Below are 27,367 nucleotides of genomic sequence, written 5' to 3'. Positions count from 1 at the left end.
ATTCACTGATTTCATAATAGAATTGTAAAAGAATTTTAAGATTCCATAATTGGTTTCTTTTTACTTTCATTCACGGTTTCCCAATTTCAGTTTGGGCCAGTGGTAGCTCAAGTGTTTAAGGCTCTGGGTGGTTGATTGTAAGGTCAGGGTTCAAGCCCCAGCACTGCGAAGCTGCCATTGTTGGGCAATTGAGCAAGACCCTTAATCCTCCCTGCTCAAGGGGTGCTGCATCATAGCTGCCCCTGTGCTCTGACCCCAACTTCCTCAGCTGGGATAGGTAAAGAAAAGTATTCCACTGTGCCGTGAAGTATGTGCGGGGATAATAAAGGCTCCTTCTTCTTCTTCTTCCCTAAAACTTTATTTGACAACACACTGCTACTGAAACCTGAGCCCTCTCTTCATCTCTGCCTAAAGAGAGTGATGCAGCAGAGCTTTAGTCTTTTAGTCTGTCACAAAGCTTCACCTTTCTCTAGTTGAAGCTACATAACTCACTAACGGTGTGGGACTGTGTAGCTGCATAATTGCTTTTTGGAACTTTGAGTCAGTTGGAAACCTCATGGAAAGTTCTAGTATTTTTTTACACTGGATTTATGGTAATTTTATATGACACTGAACATCACTGGAAAATGGTGAGTGAAAAAAGAAGTTCTTTTGTTTTTTTGGAGCTCAGAGAGACTCTGATTCGTTATCCCTTACGTTTGAGATCGAACTTTTTCTCTGATGAAATGAATTTGTGTCCTAATAGGCAACGGCTTAAAGTCTCACAGCAACCGAGGAAACACACAAACACATTAGCACCAGAATCACTAATCACATAAATATTTCAATATAAATACATTTAATGTGTATCAGGCTGAAGTTTCCTTTAACAATAGCCCAAACTGTCAAATTAGATCAATGTAATAAGACTGAATTTAACAGTATTAACACAGGGCAATTGTGGAATTGTGCAGATGTGTGTAAGTGGTGTTATGAAGTGATGCATGCACAGTTTCTATCTTACGTGTGGAGCAGTGAGCAGTGGAGATGATGAGATGGCTGTGGAGGAGCGAGCCGGATGGCGGGCGGGGCTGGAAGGTGCTAGCGAATGAGGACTCTGCATGCGGGCGGGGCTCGAGGGCGCCAGTGAATGGGGACTCTGCATGCGAGCTGGGCTGGATGGAGGCAGCGAATGAGGACTCTGTGATCCGTCGCTGTCGCTGCCGTGGCTGCTGGGAGGAGTCGGTGGGAGCTGCAGGTGCTCCTCTGAACGAAAACATTACTCTGTTACTACTGATAATAATCAGAATAATAATATGAAGAACATGCTGTAAATGGATTTGATGCTAAACAGTTTGGCATCCTAGTGTTAGTGTATAGTCATGTATCCACAGGTCGCAGCTGGCTAAGACAGATCCGTTCTGAGCTCATTATACAGGATTCAACTGAATGACTTCAGCTACTGGAAACTCAGACCTCATAGCATGGACAAAGACACAGCGCTGATCGTAAGCCTTTCTCGAAGTAGTAAACTAGGAGAGCTTATTAGGACTAGGATCAGGAGTCTGTGAGGTGTTTAAACCATGTGGGTGTTCACTATAAACTCTCAATACGTGGCAAATAAGGTACTATACAGCAGAGTCTACTGATGATACGATATAACAGCACTGTATACAGTAAAAAAATTGATGCCATACATGATGCTATGCAGTGCACTTTCCATACATATAGACAGACGGGTTATAAAGCCAAAAGGTTTCACATATCAGCTGATTAAATGTAAAACATCACATCAAAAATCCTAAAGATTTGAATGTGGATTGTGATAATAATTAGAGACATTTGAATAGTTAGAATGACATGTTTAATGGAACAAGATGAGGCTTAACTTTAAGACTTTTGACCTGTTAATGTGCTGTTCACACACACACACACACACACAAAGGATCGCTTATGAAGTGAAATTTACTGTTTGCCTCAATAAGCCATTTCACCATAAGCTGAAAGGTGTGAGATTAGAGGGATTTAGTAAACAGTCACTATGTACCCATGTACACTGTGTACATTTTATCTCTGAGGCCTTCACACACCACAAGAAGAGTTTATTTATAACCCCGAGGCAGAGCAAACGGAGAGAGGCGTTTGTGTAAAATTGAAGCAACTAATAAATAAAAGAAGCAAGACTATTATAACTGCAACTTTTAGAATTTGTTTGTGTGTGTGTGTGTGTGTGTGTGTAATCACCTGTGGGGACACTGAGGAACTGGTTGACCTCTCTGGGTTCTGCTTTGATTGTAGGTACCGTGTTTGAGCTCTGTTCTCGGCCCACCTGAAACATCCAGACACGACACAACACAGTGTTTTCATGTGCATTTATATTTGTACAGATTCTGTACAGGTGCAGAACAGAGCACATGCTACAGTAACTTAAATAATCCCTTTATTCAAAAAGAACCTAGAGTGTGTTCTGTCACTGTAGCCTTATCGCCTCAAGGTTCAGTGTGCATCTCTGAAATGCTGTTCTGTTCACCACAGCTGTAAAGAGTGCTGTACTACATGAGTGTGTGTGTGTGTATGTATGTATATGTGTGTGTAAGTATGCATGTATATATGCATGTATGTGTGTGTGTGTGTGTGTGTCTGTGTTTGTGTGTGTGTGAGTGTATGTATGTTTGTACATACAGGTATGTGTGTATGTGTGTGTAAGCATGTATGTATGCATGTGTGTGTGTGTGTGTGTGTGTGTGTGGATGTATGTATGTATGTATGTATATACAGTTGTGTGTGTATGTATGTATATACAGGTATGTGTGTATGTGTGTTTGTGTATGTATATACAGGTATGTGTGTGTGTGTGTGCGTGTATGTATATACAGGTATGTGTGTATGTGTGTGTGTATGTATATACAGGTATGTGTGTATGTGTGTATGTGTGTGTGTATGTATATACAGGTATGTGTGTATTTGTGTGTGTATGTATATACAGGTATGTGTGTATGTGTGTGTGTATGTATAAACAGGTGTGTGTGTGTGTGTGTGTATGTATGTATATACAGGTATGTGTGTATGTGTGTGTGTATGTATATACAGGTATGTGTGTATGTGTGTGTGTATGTATATACAGGTGTGTGTGTGTGTGTGTGTGTGTATGTATGTATATACAGGTATGTGTGTATGTGTGTGTGTATGTATATACAGGTATGTGTGTATGTGTGTGTGTATGTATATACAGGTATGTGTGTATGTGTGTGTGTATGTATATACAAGTATATGTGTATGTGTGTCTGTATGTATATGCAGGTATGTGTGTGTGTGTGTGTGTATGTATATACAGGTATATGTGTGTGTGGGTAAGCATGCATGCATGAATGTGTGTGTGTGTGTATATGTATGTATGTATATTCACATATGTGTGTGTGTGTGTATATAAAGGTATATGTTTGTGTGTGTGTATGTATATACAGGTGTGTGTGTGTGTGTGTGTGGGTGTGTGTGTGTGTATGTATGTATATACAAGTGTGTGTGTGTGTGTTTCCACTGCATGAAAGGAGTTGTAGTACTGTGTCCAGCAGAGGAACTAGGGACTGTTTAAAATGTATTTTTTTATTTTCATTTTATTTCTCCAGTTCTCAGCAAGTCTGCTTTTCCTCTCTCTTCACTCCAGAAGAGAAATACATGATGCATGTGGTATATTTGATGGTATTTGGTGGCATTTGTTTAAAAGGGCTTAGATGACTCAGACAGTAAACACAGCTGAAGACACAGGCATCCTCTACTCCAGCACAAGCATGCCTATACTCATCACACTCCAGAGAGAGAACAGACAGACTTTCATACTTAAGTCGGAGCTAAATCAGTCTTACTGGATAGAGTGGGTCTGTACTAAAGACCAGCATGACCCTCACCCCCTTCTCCCAGTCACCCTAGATATTTATAGCATCTGTGAAAATCATTGAGTCGATATAAAAGACTTTATTAGACACAGTAAAACAATTTGAACTATGAACACACCCCTCGACGCAAAAAAGCATGTTTGTTTTTCCCCAGTGCCAAAATTCTGTATTAAAGCAATAACACTTTTTAATAAACTGTAAAATAATGTAAGACGTGCTTTGATTGACAGGAACACTGCAGCCACATGCGTTTCCCAGAGAACTTTTTCCACAGAGCAGATTTCCTTCCACAGGTCTAAAATTATATAATCCACACTCTGAATGACTGTAATTACCGCATGTCGTATTATAATGTCATATCATTTAGATTGTGTGCTTTCTATTCACTTTATAATACTGTCTTGGTTTTTGTCTCTGGCTCTTATTGTTTCTTTCTTTATCTCAGTGCAGCGCTCACGCTGAAGCACGCTTCCCTGCTTTCTAATGACCCGCTACTTCACCTGTCTAATAACATCTTGTCTTAGATTTGGGTTTCAAGCACGGCATTAACCGCAGCTTTTAAGACGCGACTTAAAGCTGTGTGCAGCGTTCGCTGGGGTGTTGAGGAAGCCAAGGACGTCCGTATGTGTTTAAACTGGCAGGCAAGCAGCAAACACCTCCAGAGAGACAGATAGTAAGCCTTAAAGAGTGTGAGTGGGTGAGGAAAAAAAAACTTTTTTTATTTGTCACAGAGGAAAACTTTCGGAAATTATAGGCAGGTTTCCACCTGAGGAAGCCGGGATTATTTCAGCTTCTGCTCTATAAGACCTTTTCTGTGGACCAGGATCTGTTAGGGTGGAGTTCGCAATACTTTAGTGGTTGTTTAAACACAAACCATTCGTCTCACCTGCCAGTTATAAAAACCTGAATTTAACTAATATGTGTTTGTAAAGGCTGACAGGAAATGTGGCGAAGTTTCTTTTATATTTTATTTACAACAATCCTGTTTTTTTCACACAGCTGGAGCTACATTATTTGCTGCACGACGAAAAGTAAGCCATCATCTTGTGTGCATCATGTCTTCAATTGTACGTAATGATAATGTGCTGACTTAAACTTGTCCAGAAGCTGTCATGCTTTGAATTTCAATACAATGTCTGGTTACATAAAAACTCTATGCTGGTATTAAATATGGCCATATTTGATGGATTATGATGATTATGATGGTTATATTGGATATGATGACCTCCATCACTTGGGTTTCTGAGCACAAAGCCCAGCTTAGATCTGTATGAGTGCCCAGATAATCAATCACCCCATATAAGCTCTATGTTTGATATGAATCTAAGCTTTTAGAGGTAGCAAAATCATTGTTTTTCATCTATAGCAGTGAAGCTCGCCATCATTCAGTCAGCTCAGTAAATGATATCTGGTGTTGTTGATTTCTAAACCAGCTGGTTAATCTATGCTGGTTAGCTTGATCTATGCTGATCAATTACTTTGGAACTATTAACTAAATACAAAATCCCCAACCTGTGTGGAAGTAATATTCTTTAAAAAAAAAATATCCAGTGATCTTGGTGATATTGTGGTGAAACTGTGTTTATAAAGCTCACACTGATGCAGACACTTAGACAGCCTCAACATAGCCAGAGCCAATACGGTGCTACAACTGCAGCAGCTGCAGCTCAGGCCTAGAGTTCACTGAGGTGAATGCCTGACACACACATGAGAGAGAGAGAGAGAGAGAGAGAGAGAGAGAGAGAGAACATGCTGCCTGGGCGGAGCTAGAGTAGAAGCTGCCAGCTGACTACAAGAACACTTCAGGATATGTGTGTGTGTGTGTGCGTGTTTCATTCTATTCCAAATGCAGCAGCGGTCCCTCTGGTTCTCAATGTGTGTGAGGTTTATAAGATCCGTTTTCACTTTTCCTCCAATTCAACTTACTGCAAACGGTTACATGAGGTCATTCATGTGATTCTTTACTTGCACATAGACTAAAACTCGGAGATCAGACGAACGACTGCAGCTGTATCCTCCCTAAAGCACTGGTTGGTAGAGTAGCGTCCTCAGGAGCACTAAAACCAAACCACGAAAAGCATTCAGTCTCTGTTTGGCTTTTCCCCAGCTCTTCAGCGCAGTGCGTGAGTGAGCGAGTGATGGTGTGAAACAGAGACCGAGCAAACTTTTTTTATCACACAGAAGAAAGAGGAGAATTTTCATTTTTCTTTTTGAAACTGAATCTAGTTGGAACTAGATGGAAGAGCAGACCAGTACTGTACTCTCCTCTATTAGCTACTATGAATAAATGAATAAAGTTGGTTAGTTTACATCCTCTCTTACTCTGTTGACCTAATTGCATAGTCATATTTGCATAGCCTAAAAAGTCGACACACTCTTTAACAGATAAGATAAGTAAGGTCATAGCTAGAAACGACTGGTGTGTTCCTCAAGAGTTATGATGATGCAGAGATGATTCAGATAAGCCAGAAAGGTTGGAAAGAAAGTAGAGGTTTCTCAACTCTCAAGCTTCACTGCTGTTTGTAACCGATTTTAATATTGATGAAATCTTCTAAGTGTGTGACTCCGAATCAACAGAAGGCCCGAAAAAAAACATTTTGTTATTTAATGACAATTACATTTACAAGTCTTGCTCCCACATATGAATTCAATTCAATTCAATTTATTTGTATAGCGCCTTTTACAATGGACATTGTCTCAAAGAAGCTTTACAAAATAAGCAAAACAGAGAAAGGAGAGGGAAAAAATAACTAAATAACTAAAAATAAAAATAAATAACTAAATTAAATTATTAAACTATTTTATCCCTATTTTATTTTATCCCTGATGAGCAAGCCTGTGGTGACGGTGGCAAGGAAAAACTCCCTGAGATGATATGAGGAAGAAACCTTGAGAGGAACCAGGTTCAGAAGGAAACCTCATCCTCATTTGGACAGTATTATCTTGCACAATTTAGCCCAAAGACACTGTTCACATGATTAGTGGGACATCTCACACGCATACAAATAGCTGGTGTAGACGATATGCTGATTCTTTTGTAGTCCCATGATGCACCACTGCACAACATAGAGTAACTCCACAGCCCTCATTCTCTAAGAAAGCTCCAGTAAGAAGACTTCAGTGCAGTGTTTCAGCTCTTACCTTGTCGTGATTGTGGCGTCTCTGTGGTGGCGGGTTAAGGGTGATAGGCTGGGTGGCACTGCTGGAAGTGGGCATGGTGGCCGCTGGTCCGGGGGATGGCTCAGACAGGAGGTTGGGTTCCTGTTTTACCAGGATGGCAGTCAAGTCCTGACTGAATGCCCACATGCCCTCTGTGCCAGGAAGAACACACGGACAGATGATTAGTGTAAGGGCAACAAAAGATCAACCGTCTGAATGAATGGAAAAGCATCATGTAATATTGATATTGTGGTATCAGGATCGTGAATTCAGTGGGTAAAATCAGGTTTAGCACACGATTATTCAACACAATTCTGTCAAATTCTTTATTTACTTATTTTCTTTCCTTTCTACATTAAACACACTTGATTTCCCTTCATTCAGCAAAAATTTGTTTCTATCAAAACAGACATTTATGAATGCTTATGTTAACATCCCTAATCATAACACACAGAGTCACAAAAGTGCAGGACTAGTAAGCATGTCAGCAAGTTACAGGGGTAGATGGTCTGGTCATTAAGGGTAAGCATGACGCATGCCTAGTGTGCTGTGTGTGTTTATGACCTGAAGGCTAACACAAAACAGCTCTCCATTATTCTCCCCAAATGAGTCCCAGGCAAAAGGACTGTGATCCGAGTGGACATTTTCCCCTCATAAGCAGAAAGGAGCAAGCAGGGGGTGTGAGGGAAGTGCTGCCTCCATCAAGCTCTTAGAGCAGAAAAAATGTACGCTCCAATCCAGGGGTCCTCGTTACCTCCGCTGAGTTTTGTTTGTACCCTCAATGGAGGGATCGATAAAACATTACGTGCCCTTGTAAAAGTAGGACAGCTGGTTTTGATGTAGGGGAAAGAGAGCAGCGGGAATCTGATTACAGCAGGAGAGGAAAGCTTCTCTCCACTTTCTCCCGTTTGAAGGAGAAGTCTGAGGATCAGGTTCTTGCTGAGAGAGTCGTTTTACACAAAAGATTAATTCCTTTGAGGCTCTCTAATCTAACACAATCCAACAAAAACAGGCAGGTAGTTGGCTTGATGTTAGCTGCTACTGTGTAGCAGGGGTCAAGCCTCAAGTTAATCCGACTGGATGAATCTGACAATTATATCACAGGTTCTGTAATGGATTTCTAAATGTCTTTTCTCAGTATCCGTGATCTAAATTGTACAGAGATCCTGTGCAACCAGAAGATCGTGTGAAAAGAAAATCTTTTTTTTGCTCATACCACAAGCCAAGTTGAGTGTGTCTTATAGCCTCCACCACAATAGCTTTACTAAAATTGCCTATAATTATTTTAATTTAGCATGCAAACTCTCAAACCCCTCCTAGACATCCCACTGGAGGCTTTCCTCCATATGACCAGCAGCCATGTGCCACTCTGCAAGGGTATTACCACCTGGGGCATGGAGGGGATCCGGTAGGCTTTGAAGTTTAAGCTACAGCAGCTCTTATAGTCAGGAGCTCCAGCACATCCAGCAGCGAGAGGGTGAGATGCTCATTAGTTTTGTGGAAACAAGCAAAAGGAGAGCAATAAAACATCAAGAGTCCACTTTAACAGCTACCATTATGCACATTTTAAAAAGCAGAGGCAAGAAGTGATGGGGCAGGCTGCCCTGTTAAAGGAATAACATTTACACAACTTTCCATTTGCCCAAAAACATCATTGACCAGTGTCTGTAGGATTTTTCAGTCAGATAGACTTCCATTATTTTGTTAGCACAGCAAATCTTTGTCATTTTGTCGATCTCTCCTGGCTACAGTCTAAACTATACACCTGAACTGGCATAACAGTTTAACATCACACAATTTCTACATTGTACTCCTAGAATAATACGAACCATGGCATAAATAAATCTACAATAAATCTCCATTGTGACACAGATCAGGATAAAGGGTTATTTAAGATGAATGAATGAATGAATGAATGAATGAATGAATGAATGAATGAATGAATGAATACAGAGTAGTGGTCCTTGGCCTCCTTGAGGCCCTGTAGCATTACTGTAGGCCAGGACCCTGTTTTCTCCGCTCACACTCACACACACAGAGCAAATCTAAGATGATGCAACACTTCAGATCAACCAGAACATTTTTCCACAGGCCTCACCACTCCTTGCCCCTGGCACACTGTCAGCTTTCTTTATTTCCAGCTGAAGCAAAAAAAAAATCTGGAAAGCAGATACTGTCTTAATTTTATTGATGTCTGCATTCTTCTCTGGGCTTAGCTAGAGCGCAAGTGTGTGTGTGTGTTTGTGTGTGAGAGAGGGAGAGTGAGAGCGAGAGAGTGAGAGAGAGAGAGAGAGAGAGAGAGAGAGAGTATGTGTGCTTTGGCCCTTTGCCTGGAATCCCCAGCTTTTCCTGGACGGCTGAACTGCAGCTTCGTCAGGGAACCCTGTGCTGCGCTGGAGCTCCAGGAGAAAGGGAAGACAGAGAGAGGGAGAGAGAGATAGAGAGAGGGGGGGGAGGGGAGAGACGATGCTTATGCAATCTAGAACAATGAATCTTACTGCTTCTCTCTGCTTTACATTGATAGGAATTTTGATCTGTGAAAAAAAACGAGTCTTGCATTTTTCTAACCCATCTGTTGTGCTCTGTCTGGTTTTGTGTGCATAGGTTTGTATATGTGTAGTGTTATGTGTCCTTCATTGGGTTTTTTGTGTATGCATGGTCATCTATGTACATGTCTGACCGTCTCGCCTGACTACGTTAGTGTTTTAGTCAAGTCACTTCCCCTCAAGTTTATGTAGTAACAGCTCAGCATACTTTTAGAAAAAAATCTTTGGTTGGTTCCTTTAGACAAACCAAAGAATGTTTTAGTGTAGTACATGTTACTTTTTTCCAAGAATGCATGCTAAGGCTCTTAGATAATGATTAGATCAGCAATGAGAGACCAAAAGCCAGGATTTCCAGAGAGCACGGCCTATAGCAACTGCTCACCCCGTGTACTCAAGTACAAGTCAAATCAACCTTACGGCGTTAAAAGAGTAATGTGATGGTGGAGTGGACTCTAAATTGCTATTGGTACAGTAGGATAAAGTGATAGTGATAGGTGAATGAATAAGGAGAATATAAGTCACAATATTTATTTTATTAAAACATCTGGGTATAAGTCATAAGTCCAACCTATCCCAGGTCATATGTATGCATGAATAAAACCTTTAAACTCATTGTGATTGGTTGATCAGGAAGCAATCAGCAACCAGGCAGTATGTCTGTCCATTCCAATGGACACAGGGTCTGAAGGGGTCAAGACTTATGCTGAAGACAAGGCTTAAGGTTAATTCTATGACTCCAGTATTAAATCAGCAGTTTATGGATCATGTTTGTGTGTGTGTGTGTGTGTGTGTGAGAGAGTATCTAACCTGCATCGTCGTCTGATTTGATGGGCATGGAGGGGCTCTGAGGAGCTGAGTCCCCGCTGAGGGAGTAGCTGTGCTCCTGCTGGATGTCGGGGTTCGGCGGCTCAAGCTCCATGTCTAGCAGTGGTGTCCTCTCAGCTAGCAGGTGATCATCAAAAAAACTGTTGAAGAGCTCATTGGAGAAATCCTCCATCTGCTCCGAGAAGTGCTGAAAATGCAGAAGAGCTTGTTAAAAACTAAACAGAGCCACAGATATATTAATATAAAAACTAAAATGCTGATTTTCACTGTAAGGCCAGAAAAATCATATAGTGGGATATATACCAGTCACTGCATTAGAACTGTGTGTGGTGTGGAGATACTGTGTTTTACAATTTAGAATCAAAGGTGTGATAGATTTGCTTGTAACTCAAGGTTTCAGCATTACTGAAGTTGATTGAATGAATGAATGAATGAATGAATGAATGAATGAATGAATGAATGAATGAATCGGGATCAATGAAGTATCTATCTATCTATAAATGAATGAACGAATGTCACAATGGTGATAGATAATATTTTAATTGAAACCACTGAATCATTGTATGTGTTAAGTTTCTGCCATTAATGATTTTATTTCCTCAGTTTATAAATCTTGTGAATCAGTAGATTCCAAAAAACTTTTTTCCCTAAATTCTATCTTTTATCTTTTATTTATTTTATCTTTAGACCTAGCCTCTGATCTGATCTGATATCCAACCTCATTATCACAAAGTGTCATCTTGTCCATAAACAAAATTCTTCCGTTTGAGTTTGAGTGTGTGTGTGTGTGTGCCTGTACATCAAGGCTATGTACAATAGCAAGGCGTTTGTGTGAAAGTGTGTTTGCTGAGCAGGAGTGTAACAAAGGTGTGTGAGGACCTGATGATGTTTACATCCTGGTATGTGAGTGATGCACCTGTGAAGCAAACGTAACAGCCGTAGGTGACGTTAACACTTACTCTTACACTCACACCCACACCCACACACGCACACACACACACACCATAGTTATACATTTGCACCAGGATATGAAGCACACTGTCCAGCTGTGTGTTCCCACGGAAACCTTTGACTGTTTGGTGAGAAGCACACAAGCCAAGATAGAAGTAGGTTTGCTGTTCTATATCACTCAAGCAGTTAAATTATAAACTAAAACCACACTTTTAACACATTTAGAATATTTATCAGCCATTTAAGATATGTTAATCTTCAGAAAGTCTTCATTCACCACCTCATACTGATTAAATCCCATGGAAATACTAATGACCTCTTTTGACTGATTAATTATATTTTTATAAACATAAATGCTATTTGTTAAAATATGTTGCTTTTTGACAAATAAGATATAAGCAGATGTCCATTGATTTGGACACAGTTTTGAGATGTTGCTCAATCTTGAGGCAGCTTGGTCACTGCCCCATGTAGCTGCACCTGATAGGAAAGCAGTGGGAAATGCAACAAGTGCTAACACAGTATGTCCAGGATGTCTGTGTTTTTCTGTGATCGGTGTGGCTAAAAAATGCTTGATTGTTTTTACAGAATTTCTCAGAACTTTCTTAACTTTAATTGGAAAAACAGCAAGCTGAGGATTCTTCTTTTAAAGATGTACTCATGCTCAATGTATGTGAATTGAAATGGCTTTGGCTGAATGTACGTTGTGATGATGTCACATGACACATCTTGGCCCAAATCTGCGACCAATCTGCTGTAAAAAAAAAAAATGCAAGCTTCTCTGAATAATATGGCTTGATTTCTACAATAGTAAAAATCTCTAAATTCTGGAGGCACTCTGAGGCACTCAGAAATCACACTGCCCCATGCTCACTTTATGATAGTTCATGACAGGGTTGTTACTCTTAGAAGTACTCCTTGACTGACACGATTGTGTTTCACAGCAAATAAACAGAAAAAGTCTTATAATTTCAAAAAACAATGCAAAGTGTAAGCAGACATCATATGCATATGATGAACAGAGCCATTTCTACTGTATTCATTTATACTGCAAAGATTGGGAGAGTGGAACGGGAATTATGGAATTGATCATGTCCAGACGTATGCACCACAGCACGGTGATCTTGTTTCCCAAAACCTGGCAACCCTGGTTGATGATATTAGCTTGAATGTGTTGCACCTCGCACACTGTAACACTGGTGATGGAAACCATAAAACACAAGAAACTGGACTGTATGCTGGATGTTTTCTACTCAAAACTGGTTACAATTATAGGGTTACTCTAAAATATTAACCAGGTAAAAGACTAGTCAAATTTTTTGTTGCTGTAAATATTTTCAGGCCCCACAAAAATCTCTCCCAAGCTGCTGCTGTTGCATGGAGCAGATATAGTACAGCTGATTCTGTACCCACTTTACACTGATGAAACTGAGGGTTTATCTGAACTTCCTGTCAAAGAGCAGATAATAATGAAGCCAGCTCTCATAATTCAGTTGCATTTAAGTACTGGTATCTTGTGGCTATGGGGTGCACTTTTTTTTCTGCAAGCCTCCTGTTGTCAGAAGCAGTCTAATCACTATAGCTGAGTGCACAAGCATAAACAGTCCCACCCTGAAGCTTTGATGTTGGACAGGAGGTTCCTGTTGCTGATCTGTGTGGCGGAGATGGCGACGGACTGCAGTAATCCAGACTGAACCAGGGGAGTGTGTACGTACATTTTTAGGAGCAGAACTGCAGTGTTTTAAGCATCAGAATGAGCATGTGGACTTTATAATTAGCTGAGACAGCACTGATCCATGCTTTTATCCTCCTTCCAGGTTATAGAAGAAGCAGAAAATCAGATGCTAAAGATTAAAATTGTGATAGTCTTAGTCATGACTAGGATACACATGGAAGACAGAAATGTCACAAATTCAGAGCTTTTTTTGTCATCAGATTGAATATGTGTCAGTTCTTAGGAGTCTGAGTTCAGAACTTCCCCAGTTTCCTCAGAGGTACAAACTAAAAAATGATTGAGTTGTTGTTGTTGCCCAAACCCTGTGACCATCTGCACAAATGGAAATGTTTTGGAAAACTAAATTTTGTAATCAGGTTATTGGAAATCTTTTTATTTGTCATTTCTAACGTGTGCACACTCACACACAAGTCCTACAGAAAGGGGACCTTAAGGGGGATTTGGGAAACCCATTAAATATTCTTCATAGCACCATGCAATAAAATTAGCAGAGATAGTTTCTAGTGGAACAATATAGGATGCTAAAAAACCCTTAACTATCTATTCATGATATTCAGTTCGTCCCTCTCAGGGAAGATTCTATTTTAAACTCAACAACGGAGGCTTCCCTATCATAAAAAATGGAGTCTGAACCATTAACTACTCAAAGAACACTTAATGGATCCTTTTATTTTTTCTCCACTGCATTCTACATGGGTATTGAATATGAAATCTTCTGGACAAGCAGTTTCCAGCTCCAGACTGGGCAAGATGATGCAAGAGCACACTACTGATGCAAGATCTCTGAAATTCCACATCTGGAATTCAGACAGATGGAAAGAGCGAGCGAGTGAGCGAGAGTGAGGGAGGGAAGTGAATTCCAGACTGGCACGTGTACAACCAGGTCTCCAAGGGGTGCTAGATGGTGAGCGAGATTGTGCGTAACCTCCCGATGGCCTCTGAACAGTCTTTAGCTCGCTTAGTTCCAGTCAGGACCTGGAGGAGTAAAAACAGGGCTTTGCTTTTCCCTTCCTCCTCTTCTTCTGCCTGACTCGCTCCACCTGATCCATTCAACATTCCACCACAGATAAAAAAAATTGTTAATTTTCCTGATTATGGCGAGACATCTGACTGCATTCAATGTCTGATATATACAGGTGTCAGGAGAGTGAGTGTAGGAAGAAAGAAAAGTTAAAGTTTTGCTAAATTACATGTTAGGTAAGAGCGACTCTCTGTCTGAGAATGTTGATCGTATGGAGACTGTGGGATTTACAGGTGAGATCACATCAAAAGAGACAGACAGAAAGAGAGGGGCGCCAAGAATCGCAGTATTATCTGCATTAAATGATTTAGGGAAATAAGTAGCTGTTCCTCCAGCGTGAGCTGCTCCACGCGTGGCAGAGAAGTGGGTGTGATAGTTAGTCTGTGCTCCAGCTGACTACACTGGGAGAATGTTCAGTGTGTTCAGATGGTGCAGATGGCTCAAACACAAACACACTGTAAATGATGCTCGGCTAACAGAAGTGACACACAGAAAACTCTTATTACTCTTGTAATCTGAATTTATCTGTTTGAACCGTGCACATTAGTTGCAGTTGGTGCTTTCTCACTCCGTGTGTGCAAGCTATAGTAATGGCTTTAGCTTTGTGTAACCTTTGATCTTATCTAAACTGTAATATGGTGAATAAAGAGAGGCATTTCTGCAGAAGAGAGAGAAGCTTCTTCTTTTCAGAAAATTCATTTGAAAGAGGTCGTTTTGTCCTGGCATGCACTACAATGAAGGAAAGTCATTAACTTGGCTTTGCAATAAAACTCCAGCTTATGTGCTGGAAAGACAAAAATATTTTCATAGGTTCTAGTGTCAGGGTTCTCATAGAGGAATCTGTGACATCTAGGCATGGGGGTCTGGAATTTTATTATTATTATTATTATTATTATTATTATTATTATTATTATTATTATTATTATTGCTGTTTGTCAATGTGGTGAGGGTAGATATCAACTATGAAATACTGTTTATTACTACTCTCTCTCTATTTCTTTCTTTCTCTCTCTCTCTCTTTCTTTCTCTCTCTTTCTCTTCGTGTGAATTGATTACCTTTAAAATAACAAAAATGCAACTGGTTATTTTCCAGGTAATCTGTCATTATTATTTTTTATAAAGAAATTTCTAGAACAAAAAACAATAGATTAATATGACTGCATCTATTTGCCTAATAGGGCTTAATACTATTATTATTATTATTATTATTATTATTATTATATTTAATATTTTGAATGGTTGTACTTCAATTAGTTTATGCTGTGAATATAAGGAGACCTCTGATTTCTGTTTCAAGTGTCTGCTTACAAAAGGTTTTGTGGAAAAAAATAGTTAAAGGACCCTCTAATAATTCCTCAGACTAACCAAACGCTAATAAATAATTATAAATTGCCACTTTGTTTTCCTACTAAATTTCCTAGCTGCTAATGTCATTGAAGTCTGTGGATATTTCATTCCCTCAGTGGAAAAGGAGTGCAGGATGGACTGCACATGCGCAGTGGCCTCTTTTTTTTCCTGCACTGCTCCCAAAACTCGCAGCAGCTTTCCAGGTGCCGGCGAATGTCTTTACTCAGCCACGCCTCCGACACGCACCGCGTTCCATTGGCCGGTTTCTGCTGGTGGCGCAGCTCCAGCCAATCGGAGCGGAGTATGCAAATACGGCAAGCGTCCATGCGTCTTTTTGGAGCAGGGGTGCAGGGTGCGCATGGAGGAGCGCGACGTAAAGGGGAAAAACAAAAGAAGCCGATAACAGCGCGGAAACGTGAGTGGAGTGTGTGAGACAGCCAAGATCAGCAGTGTGTGTGTGTGTGTGTGGAAAAAACTACACTTTATACTGCAGGCACGACTCGTTCTGAGTTAATGAGTCACACAAGAGTGGAAACTTATTTCATTCGGGGGAAAGACCAAGAGGGAGAGAAAGAATTTCTTCAGGAGTTAAACCTCTAATGAAATGATCTGCTTATATAGAAAATGTAGATGCTATAACTTTGGAGTGTATTCATTTATCACGAGATAAATTACGTAAAGAAACACACACACACACGCGCCGAGGATAGGAATGCTATCACAATGTATTAAATAGTCTCTTAAGTTCACACTGTTCATTCCAGACTCACACATCTGCTCTTTTAATGGCAGCTCATATTCTACAAGTCATGTTACTGCTGGCAGAGCAACAGTCCCAGCTGAGAAAGATCAGATGCCAGATCTTTCAGTTCACAGCAGCTGAGATAGATCAGACTCGCTGTCAGAGCCCAAGCTCACTCCGAGTAATATCTGATCATCACAGAGTCACACTCATTAACTGTAGACACATGGGAGAAATGCAGAGGTGCAAAGTGTGCACAGAGTCAACAGGTGAGCACAAGTTTATTCTGCTATTTATTTTCACTCACAGTCAGACCCACATTTATTCTGAGTCCTGGCTCTCCCTTCTGAAATTGTGCTGTACCTCCCAGTCTCTCTCTCTCTCTCTCTCCCCCCTCCTCCTCTGCCTCTTCCTCCTCCTTGTCCTGCTGCTGGTTTTCTAATTCCAACTTTAGATCGTTCTTACTTCTGCCATCAGGCACAGAGGCTAGGGAACCACAACCACAGCAGACAGTTAGTCAGGGGAACAGTCAGACGTCATGGACTACTGTTTCCCTTCCCCCCATCCAGCAACCACCGAGGGCCCACGGCATCCTTCGTGGCTTATGCCTGGATTTTTACTATTACACAGATTTGTAGCGGTGCAACGATACCTTCTGATATAATGCATCGTGGTGCAAAATTTTGATGATGTCTTTTGTGTAATTTGCAATTCAAATAATTTAAATTTGCATTCTATATAGACAGCACATTGGCCGATAGCTCCAGATCGCAATGACCGACACGCATTATAGGTTATACAATAACACAACCACTTATTAAATATAAAAAATAGCTCTTCAGTTAGCTTTGGAGCTTGGACTTTGGAGCTCTATTTCCGGTTCAAATGCCACCTCAGATGCATCTACAGAGCCCCTTGTGTTTCAATGACTTATTTTTCCTAGGTCAGTGTTTTTCTTTGGTTATTCAGTCAAATTTTGGGGAGAATTTCCACATTTAATTTGTTTATTTTAAAGACATATTTTAAAATATTAAACCAGCATTAAACAATAACGTTTTTATACATAAAAAATGCACACTGTCTTTGCATTGTTTATTATATAGAATTGGTCTTTCAGACCTTAATTTTTCATCAAATTTTTGATTAAAATATTCAGAGAATAGAAATGAATTATAAGTCATTAAGCCAGTATTGTGAATTGAGTGTATTGTTACATCCCTGATGTGTTATTTTTTAATCACAGATCACAAATTAAATGGGATTTCCTGTGGGCCTCTGAATCCTCAGACCTTCTCCTGTTACCTACACTGTTACCGTGCTTCCTCTTCCCTCTGCATTTTAGAGACCTTTCATTTTGCATGAATATATTCTAGTGCACAGAAGCCAAATAAATTCCTGAAACAAACTAGCCAAAGGGAGTGGGTCTTTGACTAATCCATCCAGCGTCCGAAGACATTGTAGTTTGGATTATCCAAAGCGACGTACTTCTATTTAGTTTTTTATAAAACTGAGCAGTTGAGCTCGGCAGCACTGGGATTTGAACTCACGACCTTGCGATCAGGAGTCACACGCCACATAAATGTCAAAATACATTCCCTCAGTGCCTATAATGAACATTTCCCAGACATTTCATTTGAAAGTATTCCAGGGTAGAACATATGCTTCTAAGGTACCGTTTGTATGCACAGGGAAACAGAGAATCCGTATGTAAATCACTTGAAGGACTTTGCAAACATTGGCACTTGTCTACCATGTTTGCTCTCAGCCTGAAAGGAACAGGTTCATTCAAACACTGATGTGGGAGTCTAAAGGGTGGAACCGGGGGGCGGGGGGAGGGGTGGGGTTCAAGAGCTCAAATGCTTTTATTTGCGAGAGCAAAAAAATACAAAACTACTGTGCACATTCCTAAAGAAAACATGACTGATTGCTTGGGATGCCATTCCCCTGAATCCAAATCCTCAACCCTAGTGTGCTGGAAGCCTGCACCATCCTACCAGTGTGCTCCAGTTTCATCTTCTCCCCTGAAGTGTTTGGACAAGAATAAAGCCTGAACGCGAGGGATGGTATTTATGTGTGTGTCTGGTATATATTTGTATCTGATTTAACCAAACCATACATCAGTGTCGCATCTTGTAGCGTGTGTCTTTAATTCAAGTGGCATGTGGAACAGCTAAAACCCAACAATATCTATAAGTCAGTAAAATTACACTGTTATTAACCCTAGCAGCAGGAAATGTCTCCATGATTTAGCGCTAGTGTAAGGTTAGGATGCACTGTTAGTGCTTCTCGGGCTATGATTGGCTGATTCTATGATTGTGGTGTCATTTAGTCGATTTATTCAAAATGAAAATTTGAGTCATTTTCTAACACTGAATTAAGAGAACATGCAGGAACAAATATTCTACGAGAGATTTCCTTACAGCATTTTCCTCTTAAATTTATAACAGATTTGAAAGTAAGGCTGCTGATGGGTTTCTTTAAATGATCAAATTAGTAAAAACACTAATTAGCGGCCACGTTAATGTCATGAGGACATGATGGATTTCTACACTGTTTTTTTGGGTTTTTGTTTTTGTTTTTTTAAGAAAAAGGAATTTTCAGTCTATAATTTGGATCATGTGTGAAGTGAGTCAGCCAGGATAACTGAAAATATATCACTGAAAAATAATAAGAGAATAAGAAGAAAACATGATTTACTTTTCCCCATAATCTTTAGGAAGTTTGGATGATATAATTTCCTGTTGAACATATGACTTGTCGAATATTCCATATATTTCTGAGAGGTGACTGTGTTTAGATAACAGGGTTGAGTGAATGTTAGGGGAAGCTAAAATCTTTATTTTTGTTATGAGCCATACTGCATGACTCATGACTGCATGAATGTTTTTATGAGCTGTAAACTGTACTGTACTACACCACAATTGTGGATTAACTGAAATGTAAATAAATTAAAAAAGAAGCTAATAACTCTAAAACTGAAATGTTTACAGGACCAGGAACACAATGCCTTAAGGAAGTTCATTAGTATTAGATGTATTTCTCTTTATTTGTGTTTTATTTTACCCAAACCTTTCGAGTGAAAGGGACTTATAATGAAGGCAGTTGTTCAGTCAGTCAATAAACCACATGAACTTTCAAGAACTTCTTGGGTCAAAGGTATTGGTAAATTTAGCTGTAAATCTTTGTAATTAGTTCTTCGTGGGATGCTGTTCCTTTTTTCAGAGCAAATAATTGATAGTTATGCGTAACCGATGTAGTCGGCTGAGCTCAAAATAAACGCGGTGTTAAGTGCCTCGTTGCACATACCACGAAACCTTCAGCGAAATGAAAGGAACAAAAATAACCTTTCATTGTATTTCTCCAGCACTCAAAAGTTTAATACACTGTTATAAGAACGGCTTTGGGAGGACTTCCTAACGTTTCATTGTTCACGCTACTGTAAGAGTGCAGTAATGAATCACTGTAGTGTGAGACTTATAAGACGATTTAAAGTAAAATGCTGTTTTGTTCGTCATAACTGATTCAGAATTAATTTGAAAGCATTTCAAGAATGTGAAGTATTGCAGTTGCACTGAGCCATGGCTTCTTCATCTACACCACTCTAGTGCTTCTTCATGACCTCTAGTTCCTCGGAGCCTCGGGAGCAGGAGGAGTCCGGACTTGACACCGATCTCTCCTCTTTCAGCTGGATTAGCTGCAGATGCTGCAGAGGAATGAATAGAGGCAAGCGCACTGAACGACAGGTAACTGAGACCGTATCTGCCCAAACCAGCTGGGAACATGTAGAACTGATCTATCTGATCTCAGATCTACCTGCAAGCATTGTGTTGGGCACTCCTCCCAATCGCTGAAAAAAAGCCAGCATGCAGTAGGAAATAGGAGACTGAATAAAAGGTGAATGCATGATTGGGCTTTTCCCATCAAACCGGTAACCACTGGATGCTTAGTATGCAAAGTAGTTTTGAGGCAAAGCAGCTCAAGGCACCATTATCATTATTTTTTCCAATAAGAGAGAGCTTATAAAACCATGCAAAAACTTCACACACACAGAAACACACACACACACCTTCATCTTGAGAACTGAGCTAAGCATTGAAACAATCGAAAAGGCCAGATGAATTGTTAGGGGTGTGTGTGTGTGTGTGTGTGTGTGTGTGGGTGTGAGAGAGAGACCGAGAGAGAGAGAGAGAAAGATTACACCTGACTCTGCCCAATGCAGTCAAGAGATATGCATATTTAACCTTTTGACAGCGAATCCTGTGGCGTCATCATGCAGGAACACGGTTAGAAACACGTCTGACTTCACTGCTGAGGTCACACAGCTAATTCTATTATTACCAGGATCACATGGTAAGGTCACTAATTATCATTATTGTTACATAGCCATGTTCAGCCCTAAGGGGGCAATTGTTATCATTATGATCATTCTTCTGATCAGAGCCATAAATAACGTCGAACAGGTGACTGACTGTATAGAGCAGTAAAATTCTAATGTAATGTGACGCACAGTAAAAGCAAGAAAGTGATAAAGTCAGGAATACCGTAAGTCAATCTATCTGCAGGGGAAAACGTTCAGCGCAGAAGAAAATGAATTTGTGAGAAATGAAAATGTCTCTCTTTCCCCATCTTTCTTTCTCGCTCTTGCTTGCTTTGTATATATTGGAAATGATTAAACTATTCTAAGCCCTCGTTGTAGTCTAGAGTGCAGGAATGCATCTCTTCTTACCCTCTTCCACCTCTCTCTCCTCCCTTTAAGATGATCCTCTTTTCCAGCATCCCTGCTTTCCTTCCTCCTTCCCTCTGTCACTCCCGAATTCCCTGAATCCCCAAAGCATGGCTGGATCCCAAATCTCCAGTGACCAGGAATGAAATTCTGTATCTAATCATCGGTAGTACTAAAATACATGAATCTGATAAATCTGTTAAATAAAGCAATTCAAATACAGGAAGAGAGAATTATTGCACTTGACATGTAAGTTTTGGTCAATTTATAAGGATCAGTGACCAGAAATCAGCACCAATCAAAACAAATAACTGCCCCATGTGGTGACAGATATGATAGTATGACACGGTTCTCATACCACCAATCACTGCCTTTCATGACTCTATAAACACAGAGCATTACGAACACACCTCATGGCTCTCGACTGTTCGAGACAGGTGAGACTCACCCGACCTGTAAGAGCTTGACCTGATATTTATCAAAGGGATTCAGACATGCTTAGCAATCCAGAGTCACGTGGAACAAAGGCTCATTATGCAAATGAAGTCGCTGTGTCTTTTGTGTGTTACATATTTATGAATTGACGCAGACGTGCGTCAGAGAAGAAAAAAAAATGCTGTATTTCTCAATGCTATTCAGTAATTAAAGGACAAGTCCTGGTCTCATTCTTCTAAACCTGCTTTTAATACCATGTTTTCTAAATTAACATAATTATTTAGATAGATTAGGTTTAGATTAGACCATAGCTCTCTTCATCCTGGTTGCTCATAAGGTGTTGATTAATTTCCTATAAAAGCAGCTCTGACAGTAGTTCAGACCACAGTTTTATTTTTAATGAGGTCATTTTAATACATTATTGTTTCTATAGTAACCATATATTGTTATGGGGCATGCTCCATGTAATGTAATAATAAACAAATTTAAAAATGTGTTATTAATTAATAAAGAAAAATGCATAACTGGAGACGTTCCACAACATTAACACGTCATCCTTTAAAATTTAGTTGTTGGCAAATTTACTGTGGGAGAAGAGGAATAAAACACTTCAGTGTGTGCTGTTATAAACTGTGACTTCGCTTCACACCGGGCTGTATCACTTCACACTGCTCTTGATTGTTTAACCATAACAGCGTGTTTAGCAGGTAGCTACTGTCACATCATTCATAGGAAAAGCTGGTTCATTAGCAAGTAGCAGGTAGCTGAGGCGCTGCCGAAAAGATTCTGAGATATGTTCCTACATCCTAGATCCTAGCTGTAAACATGTTTTCTGATCTTTCATCTCTCCCCATACAATATAAATAAATATGTCTCTTAAAAGCACACACATAAAATACACAGAGACGGGAAGTTGACAGTTATTCCAAGTTAGACAGGGATTAATTTTTTTTCTTCCTCCTCTTGGATTATGCAAAAGCACTGCAAATGCAAATGCGTAAAATATCATTTCAAATCTTAAAATTCTAGTAAATTAAACCTGAACTCAAAAAATGTGTTAGGGATTTTAATATAAGCTCCATCTTTCTGCACAAGTCCTGCCGGGACCTTAAACAAACTGTAGAATGTGACTTCCACCCATAAACATGAGCCTTGCAATTACCCTAAACTTAGGGTCTACACACACAGACACACACACATACACACACAACCACAGAGTGGAGGAATTCCTGGTTATAAATAAATCTCTGAAATGACCCACCTACACTTATACCCCATAATGGCAGAGTAAAACAAATGTACTCTATTATCTATGCCTGAGGGTATGGGGTGTGTGTGTGGTGTGCGTGTGTGTTTGTAGACTGGGGGTACTGAATGCTGCTTCTTCCCTGAAGGAACAAAGTGAGCCATTCATTGAACCTGTCAGGGCAAGAATCTCACATACTCACCTCACAGCAGAGCAGAGCGGCTCACAGAGCACTCGTACATACATAACTCTATTGCTTTCTGTCTCTCTCTAGCACAACTACACACACAGATTCATCTGTTAACGTACCACTATCAGTTCATCTCCTCTCTCTTATTCTTGCTCTGTGTATTTTTTTCCTTCTCTCAGCATTATTTCAGCTAGGATGTGACTGCACAGCTGCTGCTAAGCACCAGACATCTGGACTGAATCCTTTGTAGACATAATCACACACACACACCTCCAGCCAAGTCAAAGTGAAGTAGTGAGCTCTTAGCTCTTACCAAAGACTCTCGTTTTGGAAATAGTAGCACTCAGTAGACTGCTTGCCTGTGGATGTCATGCACAGCAGGCTGTATGCTGTTTCGTTTTTAGTGACATGATATTCATCAGCTTATGAGAGAGAAAAAAAGAAGGTCAAAGCCTAAATAAAGGCTGTCTGGTCTTGCCTGGATGCCTATACTCGAGCATGCACTGTTTATGTCTCAGGCCTCAGTGAGGGCTAGTTTGCGCCTGGCATGAATGCGTCATGGACCGTGGGGGAAGGGGGTGTCCTAATGAATCACATACGGATGCTACCCTCCTCTGCTAGTCAAACACTCTGACTCCTCAGCACTCCTGTGCTACTTTATGGCACCAGATTCACCCTGACAGCACACTAGAGGTGATTTCTGCACTTTCTGCTGCTGTAGATAGTCCCACATTGGATATGTCAAGATTTGCACTTTCCAAAAAAAACTGACTCACCCTGATTTCAGTGGATAATCTCACCTGGATAGTATAGATTTGTACCTGAGAGCTGCGGCTGTAATCATTAACACCATGACCCTCATTACTGAAAATCCTCTCAGCACACTTAGTACTGATTATGTAATTATCATAGCAATAATTCATAATCTCACGTCATGTCACCTGGAAGAGCATGGCATGCCTTTTGAGACTGATTTTTTTTTCTTTGCTGTCAAATAAATTGTTGGCTATATGAGTTGTATTGAACAGGAGTGATGCTTGCTTGAAAAGAATGCAGAGCTCAGAAAGCAACATTGGAGCAATTTACAAACTAAAACTATTTGAAGACTTTCAGGGGTTAGGGATAAGGTTAGCGTTAGTACATTTTTCTTACAATTCCATGCATGGAAATGAACAAAAATCTCTCTCTCCTGTTTGTTTGCTTTTGCATGATCACGAGATTAGTTTGAAATAAGAATGATAGACGATCAACAGAGCATGGAAACTTATGTAGTGATGTGTGAGACATGTTCTAACCTGCTGCTGGAAGTGAGAGCAAATGTTTGCAACATTTAATGTTTTAAATACTTCTGATTAAAACACCGCAATAAATTCAGTCTTTCTCTGTGTGTAACTTCTGATCCCAGTGCAGAAACTCAGCATGCTATCTGGCCCTGGAGCTGAACAGAAGCTTCTCCAGCCGGATACAAGAACCAGGATATATGCTTCCTGGGGGGCGTGGCCTGGTAAGTACACAAACTTTCAGTCACCGCCCACTCTCTCTAAAGCACCCGCCCACTCGTGCTAGAGGAAAGCGCTTCCGCTCTCCCAGCTGTGCAAACTTCACAGCTGGCTAACTTTAAACTTCTTGTTTAGACTTCATTTGCAAAACACTGCGCGAAAACAAATATACAAGTAAATAAAGGTGGACGAGTCGCACCAAGACACACTGAGTTCTGTTGTTATATTCAGTGGAAAGTCTAGTGGATATCTGGGTAGGATTTAATACGATTTAATTATAAAGGCAGCTGTTACACGTTAAGTGCAATGCAATCTTATGAAAGTATTCATGTTTATGTTTTGAAATCAGTGCGAACAATTGCAGGAAATGCCCTCCGTCTTTCTGTCATGTCTGAGAAATCTGAATAATAATAAACACTTACCACATTAGTGAGAAAGTCGGACTCGTTCAGGTCCTCCAGGTCCAACAGGTTGGGATTTGGGAAAAGTTTGTCCGAGGCGAAACTGTCCAATATGGTGTCCATATTGGTGATGAGCAGAACTCGATTTGATAAATAAGGTCTCAAATGGGTAAAGATGCACAACCAAAATCTAAAATCTAAGTAAAATCAATCAGAAGATTGTAGCCCTTCTGCAGCCTAAGCCACTCGCACACGTCTGGTCAGTGATGTCTCCTTCATCCGAGGCGGAATAACTGCTGCTTGATTCACTGTCCGGTTCAGTCTGAGTGAATTAAAGGGAGCCGTGTGCGCGTGTCTCTGCTAAATGTCTCATTCATCAGCGTTCTCCCCAAGGAGGCACAGAGCTCATGAATATTATAATGAGCTCCGCCCCATTCTCTCTGTTTGAACGCGCTCCGTTCACGCTCTCTGCTTAAAGCGACAGTAACACAGTAACATTTACCAAGTGGCAAATTATACTTAATTATCTGCAGGTTTAAGCAAGATCTAAAATAGTTTCCAAGTACATGAAATATCTTCTTCTTAAGTGTTTGGTACATGTTCTATCTTTCAGTCAGGCATCTTCAGTAACTGCTTCCTCCTGGTGAGGGTCCCAGTGGATCTGAATCCAGTTCTGGTGAAACTGGGAGTGAGGCAGAAGAATTCACTCAGGATGGGATTCAGCCCATTACAGATCACCAGTCACTCACATATTCACCTACGATTTAACATATGTGGGTGGAGGTTTTCGTTATAGGTGTGGGTGCAGCCACACCTGAGTCTATTCAAAGCCAAGATCAGTTCATTAAACAGGTGGAATCAGGTTTGGCTCCTGCTTGATTGGAATGAAAACCTAGCACCCACATCAGCCCTTTGCGGATAAGATTGGACACCCCTCAGCTAAGTGAATTAAAGTGGATATGTTATGGATATGTTAAATCACTTCTAAGTGTGAATATGTGTGTGACTGGTGCTCTATAATGGGAATCCCATCTGGAGTGAATTCTCCTGCCTTACACACAGTTTTACCAGAACTGGATTCAGATCCACCATGACCATCATGAGGGTGAATCAGTTTTTGAAGATAACTGATTGAAAGATACAGCATGCACCAAATACTAAAAAAGAAGATGATTCCACCTGTTTAATTAATTGTGCTTGGCTTTCAATAGACTTAATAGACTCCTGCTTGATTGGAATGAAAGCCCGCACCCACACTGGCCCTTTACGGATAAGACTGTACACCCCTGACCTATATGCTAATATACCTATATACCTAATTTTGGACATTGAGAGGAAACTGGAGAACCCAGAGGAAACCAACGTAAACCTGGTAGCTGTGACTCCACCATGCAGCAACATGCATCTTGACTTCAGACACAAGACAAACACAAGAATCTCACTGGGGAATTCCTTGTATGTAGATCAGAGGGGTGCAGTCTTATCCAGAAATGGCCTCTGTGGGTGCAGGTTTTCATTTCATCCAAGCCACAGCCACACCTGATAGTCTATTGAAAGACACAATCAACAGATTCAACAGGTTGAATCAGGAGAGGCTCCTGCTTGATTGAAATAAAAAAAATGCATTCACATCGGCCCTTTCTGCATAAGACTGGACATTCCTGACACAGAGCGGTGAAAGGAGTCCTGTCGTCTTCTTTAAAAGCGTGGCATTGAATCTAAAAAAAAGCATGTGTAACTATTGAGAAGATGCATGTATTTTCGGGCAAAAATATCTCACATACAGTTTCTTTGCTGAAAATAACTGCATTTTGCTCTTTGCTCTTAAAAATAAGTTGAGTTTTTCTGCATGGAATTAACACCTAAGATATTATGGCCATTCTGTTTTTTTTAGTTACTGTAACACTTTTCATAAAAGTATCAGGTAATATCAAAATATTAAAAAACTTCTTCTTCCCGTTATCTTCAGGAAATCTGGATGTACATGTGACTTGTAGAATATATTTCAGGGCAATGTGTTCAGATAAAAGGGTTGTGGAATCTTGAGGGAAATAAAAGGTACATTTTTTAATGATGTATAATGGATGACTCATGGAAAATGTTTCAAGCCTGAGTTGTTAAACGGATTCACACATTTCTGATGTATTATAGAGGTAGTATAGTGGTAGATGTGTAAAGGTTATAGTGGTATAGGACAGGCAAAAAGGGTTTTATTCATGTTGTAATTATTTATCAAAAACATGCAGTTGTTGTAAAGGACAATTTAGTCATTTTTATAATGTCTGAACTTTTTTCTATCGAAAATCTATGCATATTGTTACAGTACTAATACTGGTGTCTGTATACTGATGGTTTTTTTTTTTCATATCTAGCTTTCTGGCATAAACATTAATTATTTAGCAAGATCCCACTGAAATTTCAGTACACACAGAAGAAAGAAATATAAGCATAGAATAGTATAGCATATATCATGCTTGTTACTGGTGCCATGAGTTTATAAAATTAAGTAAGATTCTCCTCTGTTCTGCCATTATGCTGGTTATCAGTATGTATGCTCTATATAAAGATGGTGTAGTGGCTAGCGCTGCTGCCTCACAATGCCATGGTCCTTGGTTGAGTTCTGAACTTGGGTGACTGTCTGTGCTGAGGTTTGCATGTTAATCCCGTGTTCATGA

At 40.1% G+C, this 27,367-nt stretch overlaps 1 protein-coding gene across 1 annotated transcript in view; it reads right to left on the bottom strand.

The window, feature by feature from the left end:
• The window catches only part of creb3l1 (cAMP responsive element binding protein 3-like 1), a 37,471-nt gene extending 12,402 nt beyond the window's left edge, over positions 1–25,069 (bottom strand). The window contains exons 1-5 of the mRNA XM_058382176.1: positions 24,714–25,069; positions 10,385–10,589; positions 7,014–7,183; positions 2,224–2,308; positions 1,004–1,245 (exon numbers count right to left, since the gene is read on the bottom strand). Of these exons, the coding sequence (XP_058238159.1) occupies positions 1,004–1,245; positions 2,224–2,308; positions 7,014–7,183; positions 10,385–10,589; positions 24,714–24,815 (804 nt within the window). The 5' untranslated portion in view covers positions 24,816–25,069. The remainder of the gene's footprint in view (positions 1–1,003; positions 1,246–2,223; positions 2,309–7,013; positions 7,184–10,384; positions 10,590–24,713) is intronic.
• Between the last annotated feature and the right edge of the window lie 2,298 nt (positions 25,070–27,367).

The sequence above is a fragment of the Hemibagrus wyckioides genome, linkage group LG27, assembly GCF_019097595.1.
Source record: "Hemibagrus wyckioides isolate EC202008001 linkage group LG27, SWU_Hwy_1.0, whole genome shotgun sequence".
Lineage (NCBI taxonomy): Eukaryota > Metazoa > Chordata > Actinopteri > Siluriformes > Bagridae > Hemibagrus > Hemibagrus wyckioides.
The sequence above is the reverse complement of the archived record's forward strand: the minus strand, read 5'-3'. Positions and strand labels throughout refer to the sequence as shown.